We start from the raw sequence: 6,590 nt of genomic DNA, 5'->3' as shown, positions 1-6,590 counted from the left end.
TGGACCTTCCAGATTTGTTATATGTATATCACACACGTTCATGGAACCTGTGACAACAACTACCCGCAGTGTAGAAGCTGTACCTAATCGCGGCATTGTTCATCAAACTACCGCAGCCGCCGCCAACCAGACAGATGTTGCGGCGAGTACTTCCACCGCTGTGGCGGTACCTGGTGGTGTCGGTACCAGAACCACTGCAGGAGCCGCCAGCCAAGGCAATGTGGCTGCACTGGAAACGACGACAAAACTGGTAGAAACCTCATCTCGAAGCAATGTACCAGATGATCCAAAAGCCCATTTGATGTTTTATTTGAAGTGTCTCAAAGGTGTTTTGAAAAATTTCTACGATATCTGTTTGGGTATTTTAGAGGTAAACGATCGAGACTTCGTTGACAAACTGATTAAATATAAGGAATACGCAGCACTGTCCACGGAGGAGAGCGATATGATGCTGATATTGGCGCGGACATTAAGACCCACGCTTTTCATTAACAAGTGTCTTTTTGAAAACGACAAGATGTGCAAGAATAGTGCGAACAAATTTTACAAAATAGAGCAGGTGGAAAAGTCATTGGCAGTCACGGACGATGTTATCGTCAGGGGAGAAAGGTCGTCAGTCTCGGAGGTAATGTACTATAAATCGTTCTACATGGAGAAACATTACTACGGCCCGATGGCAGAACTGGAATACCGACTTCATCAAATTGATAAAGGACTTCACAGGTAAGTAAACGTTCATAAACTTGATCTAATTTTCAACATTAAATAATATGTTACATAATGTGAATATTTTTTTTTATTTTTACAAGGTTGCGGTTTTCGGAAAAATACCATTTACATCTTCTCTTTTCTCTTTTGTGTCCATTCTGGGTAGTAATCTGGATTGCTACAGTAAGTATATGTTGTAAAATTGTATTTTACATTTGCTAACAATAATCATTTCCATTCATATGTTTATTCGATACATCCCTGTGAACTCGGGATAAAAGACAACAGAGTCTTCCACATCTGCTTCGTACTAAGATAGTTTAATGAAAATATATATTAACGACAAACTAACACTTCAAATTGATGACAAACGGGATGGTTCAGCGTCTTCAACGTCAACTTCCTCTATCAATATTCCATTATCACCTGGATATTGTTTATATCTCTAAAATGATTCGATACGCAATAACTTGTTCTGCAAATTATCAGTTTTATACGCCCGTCATTAGACGGGACGTATTATATTATGACACTGTCCGTGCGTCTGAGGTCATGTTTTCCGGACTTTTTCCCGTAACAGGTGCATGTACGACTTTGAAATTTGATCACAATTACTTCAGCTGGATTGGTCTGTCCTTGACCTACGTCAGGGCCATAAGTAGGTCAAACAGTTTTCCAGGCATTTTTCCGTTACAGATACAGATAGTGCCCTGCAATTTAGACAGTCATAAGATTTCTCACAGAGGAATACAATAGCAGTTTGCATTTCAGCTTGATTGGCCCGTCCGTCCTTGACCTACATTAAGACTAAAAGTAGGTCGAACAATTTTCCGGAATTTTTATCATTATGGGTACAGATATTGCCCTGATATTCAGTCTTTCTCTTGGAGGAATACAAGCTCGGTTTGCATTTCAGCTGGATTGGCTCAGCATTGTACTACTTTTGGGCTAAAAATAGGTCATACAGTTTTCCGAGCTTTGTTTTTAAATTATGGATACAGATCTTGCCCCGAAATTTAGTGACATGCTTCCTCTTGGAGGAACACAATTTCAGTTTGCATTTCAGCTGGATTGGTCAGTCAATGACCTACGCTTGGGCTAAAAATAGGTCAAACAGTTTTCCGGCCTTTTTTCATTACGAATACAGATATTGCCCTGATAGTTCATTAAAGGCTTCTCATTAGAGAAATATAAGAGGAATGTAAGTTCGGTTTGCATTTCAGCTAGATTGGTCTATCTTTGACCTATTTTTGGGGCTAATAAAAAGTCAATCAGTTTTCCGGGCTTTTTTCACTACGAATAGAAATGTTGCCCCAAAATTTTGTCACAGGTTACCTCTTGGTATGTTTGCCCAACTCTCTATTTTGTATTCCTTATAGGGGTTACGAGATTGATCACTGTTCGTTATCTTCACCTTTCATTTATCATGTCACAGAAAGAAAATGTACATGCAGAGATCAGTAATTAAAAGATGAATGTTCCATAAAATATTTTCCGATGACGGTGTGTGCATAAGTATTTCAATATTCTAGTTATGTAACCATTGTTTTGATTTGATTTTTTTTTTTTCGTTCTCTCTCTTTCTCTTCGGGTTATTGTTTAATAAAAAATAACATGAATTGTGATATGCATAAAGTAAGTATTTGTTTCGATTATGTATATTTCAGTGCTTTATGGAAAGTGACTAAACCAGGAGTCCAAGTTCAGACAGTGCACGACAATGTTTATGTGCATAATGGAGTTTGTAATATGGATTTTAGAGAGATAGATAAATAGAGACAGATGATTTGTTGCCATTCAAATGCCCCGAAAGGCATAGTACAAATAGTAAAACATGTAAATTTATGCATAATAAAGAGATTTGTATATAAAGCATAGATAACAACAGAAGGTACCAAGGGACGATGCTTGGGGAACATAACATATGTATATTACACCATGTTAGTACTTTGCATTAATTTTTTACCTTATGATACAATTAATATTAGTATTAATTGTTCTACCTCGCACCAAACGTTGTCATTCCATAGAATATATATCTTATATGTAATACTCTAAAACGCGATGGTCACGCCAAAGTGCGATGGCTTGCGCCTAAGTACGATGGTTTGTTGACGTCATAGACACCAAAGTGCGATGATCCCTTTCCTATTGGCACGCTATGCCAAAGTGTGATGGTCTGGCACGCCAAAGTGCAGTGTGACTTCAAAGTGAGATGGTCTGGCACACCAAAGTGCAGTGTGACTTCAAAGTGCGATGGTCTGGCACGCCAAAGTGCAGTGTGACTTCAAAGTGCGATGGTCTGGCACGCCAAAGTGCAGTGTGACTTCAAAGTGCGATGGTCTGGCACGCCAAAGTGCAGTGTGACTTCAAAGTGCGATGGTCTGCGCCAACCCCGATGGTTTGACACGCCAAAGTGCGATGGTCCACACTTGTAATAAAATTGAAATTGAATGAATAAACAGTGTTTAGGTACCAACGTTTTTTCTAATCGAACAATTGAATGCAAAGTCCATAAAAAACGCACTTGTTTTGAATACCAATTAGTTGTCGTATTGTTAAACATTTTTAACACTTCTAAAATATCGCGCATTATGTTATTTTGAGCATTATCCCCCACCTCCCCAGAATTTGTTACGTACAAAAATAACAAGATATGTTTGTAAAACATATATGCCCCTAATGCTGCCAAATTGAAAAGGGTTATACACATGCATCATTTCATTGATAGTAGTATAATCAATTCAAAATAGTGAGCAGAAAATATCTTCCTATGTCGAGAGTGGATTGACCATGTGACCTACAAATCGATATGAGTCATCGACTCCTTATGCTGTGCCAGTATACCAAAGTTGGTGTCAATCAAGCAAATAATTCTTTAAATATGAAACAATATATTTAGCGTACAAGGTTTGATGTCTGTCAAGGAAAGGGTCCTCAAGATATTGAGCGGACAGTATATTCCTATGTTCAAATTGACCCTCGACCTTTGACTATATGACCTCAAAATCAATAGGGGTCATCTCTTCCTGAATATGTACCAGTGTACCAAGTATATTGTCTTTCAAGCAAAGGATTCTCAAGATATTGAGCGGACATTATATCCCTATGTCCAGTTTGACCTATGACCATGTGACCTCAAAATCAATAGGGGTCATCTACTCTCGTGAAGATGTACCAGTGTAATAAGTTTAATGTCTGTCAAGCAAAGGGTTCTCAAGATATTGAGCGGACAGTGTCTTCCTATGTCCAGAGTGGATTGACCCTTGAACTTTTGAGCTGAAAAACAATAGGGGCCCTCTTCTACTCATAACCAACCCACATATGAAATAGCATTACGATCAAGTGATGGTTCTTAAGATATTGAGCGGACAACATGTGGTCTACCGACATACAAACCGGCCGACCGACCTACAGGTGCAAAGCAATATGCTCCTCTTTTTTGAAAAGGTGGGATGCATAAACATTAATTAAACAAGCATAAATTAAATGATATTTGTACGAATCAGATATTTAGACAACACGTGTATTTTGACGTTCTCACAGTTCCCCACAGTGTATAGATCTTTCCCTTGCTGTCATCCATATTAATCTTCATCACCCTTCCTTTCCTCCAGTTTTGAATTGGGTTTGAAATCCACGATATCTGCCTCTGCGGGTTTGAATATCTGTATTGCCGTTAGCGGCGCGGGCTTTTGGGGTAACAGTTCCAATGGATAAACGTCACTGTTCCAGTGGTCAATATTCTGAGAGATAATGAATTTGTTTCACTTGATTCATTGATTGTATGTTGCTTAACGTCCCGCTCGAGAATATTTCACTGATATGGAAACGTCACCATTGCCGGTGAAGGGCTGCAAACTTTAGGTCTATGTTAGGCGCTTATGACCTTTGAGTAGGGAGGGATCTTTATCGTGCCACACCTGCTGCAACACGTGACCTCGGTTTTTGTGGTCTCATCCGAAGGACCGACCCATTTAGTCGCCTCTTACGACAAGCAAGGAATACTGAGGACCTATTCTAACCCAGATCCCCACGGGAATGTTTCACTTGAAAATCATTGATAGAATTGTTTAATTAATGTACATGTAAGGTTCGAGTTGGTACAAAATGCACACGATATTACCTCGTTTAGGGAGTATAACGAGTATGAGTATCTTCTTTTGTTGTTGGTGAATAGCCGTCCATACAAGTCTCTGTAGTTTGGGTTTACATTAGACTGTAATAATTTAAGATGGATGTGAATTCGTAAGAAAGAACAAAGCTAAACATTTAAATTTTGATAGTTTATTTCCATATCAATGGCTATTTCAATCTACCTGCAGTTTTTCGAAGTTGCGTATAACCTGAGAGGGTGCCATGTCTTGGAAATGTGTACTGCTTTCCCAGCGCCGCGGGGACAATTTTAGCGGGAACGAACTTCCGGTAGCAACCTGTTAACAAATGCTTCTATAACTACTCCGAAAATTTTAACAAGCAAAAACAAGCTGCCACCATATGATTCAAACTAATAAACTAATGGTTGCATTTTTATTATTCCTTGATATGTTTGGCGGCTGTGGCGAAATGCTGGAATGTACGTCAGGAGAGGTTTGGTGTGACAAAATTGTACTATTGTTAATATAATCATTATTTCGTATAAAACAGGTAAAAATTAGCCTCATTTCTTATAATTAAGAATAAAAACATCGGTAAATACTTTTCATATTTTATTTTTCCAAGTAAATATTTAGCTTATTTTGTTCAGCGGATGAATGCTTTTTGAATGGCGTTGCAAGGCAACATAACAACTTTGATAAAATTGATAGTAATTTAGCACGTCTGACTCGTCACTCTGCATTGCATTCTCCTCGTCCTTATCATCACTTTCTTCTTCACGATTTGTGTCGTCTTCCTCGACATCAATGTGTGCTCTCTCCAGAAATCCCCCACCCCCTCTGGTTGAGTTCCACATCGGGATATAAAACAACAGGCTTTAGTATTTGTATAGTATTTTTAAAATTACGAAGAGTAAATGAGAGGATTAATTAATGTAAAAGTTGTATGTGATAAATATTGTGTACCCGTTTGCAATACTTTTAAACAATAGGTAAAAATGGATACCTGTTCTTCTACTATGATGGAAAAGTTCGGTCTCTTAAAGAATTTCTGGTGTGGATTCATGGGCTTCGTAGACCTATGGACGCGGTTGTTATATTTGTAATAGAATTCTAGAAGACTATTATGCCAATCTTTCTTGTCAACAAATTGCGTCCTGAAGCATGCTACCACAGTTCTGTTGAACTTTTCGACGCGACCTGTAACATTTCCTCATGCAAATGTAAAATGCATATTTAATTCCATTATTTAGGAGCTAAAATTTCAAAACGACAATAATTGTTTCATGCTTGAAATGTAATTGAGTATTGTATAGTAATGTTGAAGCTTACATTGTGCGTCTAATGCCTCGTTCAAACAGATGCGTATCTTTAATTCGAAGTAAAATGATGCGCTTTAAATCAATTACAATTAAATAGCGTCCACAGGGTGGTAATATTTATGCGAAGTAGATTAAAGGGTGCGCGAAATTAGTCGAACAATTTATTATATAATTGAAAATTATTTTTATAGATATTTTAATGAATATTGTGTAGATTTTACAGAATTAATTGTTCAAAACATTACATCAAGTGCACTACATATTCATGGTCACAATGTACATGTATGTAACTGATCTATAAACAAGGAGTTTTTTCGTGTTTGTTTTTATATGTTCCCAAGTTATTACTTGTTATTTCCTCTGACAACCAGCATGCAAACAAGACAATATATAGTTTTTTTTTTAAATTTTGATATTTACTGTGCCACGAAAACGTCAGAATCGGCGCCATTACGTAAACTGG

At 37.7% G+C, this 6,590-nt stretch overlaps 1 protein-coding gene across 1 annotated transcript; it reads left to right on the top strand.

Moving 5' to 3' along the window:
- LOC130053164 (uncharacterized) lies at nt 1–3,101 on the top strand. The gene is made up of 3 exons (XM_056159829.1): nt 1–723; nt 810–891; nt 2,376–3,101. The coding sequence occupies exons 1-3, from the start codon at nt 41–43 to the stop codon at nt 2,394–2,396; spliced, it is 786 nt and encodes a 261-aa protein (XP_056015804.1). The 5' UTR covers nt 1–40; the 3' UTR covers nt 2,397–3,101.
- The last annotated feature ends 3,489 nt before the right edge of the window (nt 3,102–6,590 follow it).

The sequence above is a fragment of the Ostrea edulis genome, chromosome 3, assembly GCF_947568905.1.
Source record: "Ostrea edulis chromosome 3, xbOstEdul1.1, whole genome shotgun sequence".
NCBI classification, from domain to species: Eukaryota; Metazoa; Mollusca; class Bivalvia; order Ostreida; family Ostreidae; genus Ostrea; species Ostrea edulis.
The sequence above is the reverse complement of the archived record's forward strand: the minus strand, read 5'-3'. Positions and strand labels throughout refer to the sequence as shown.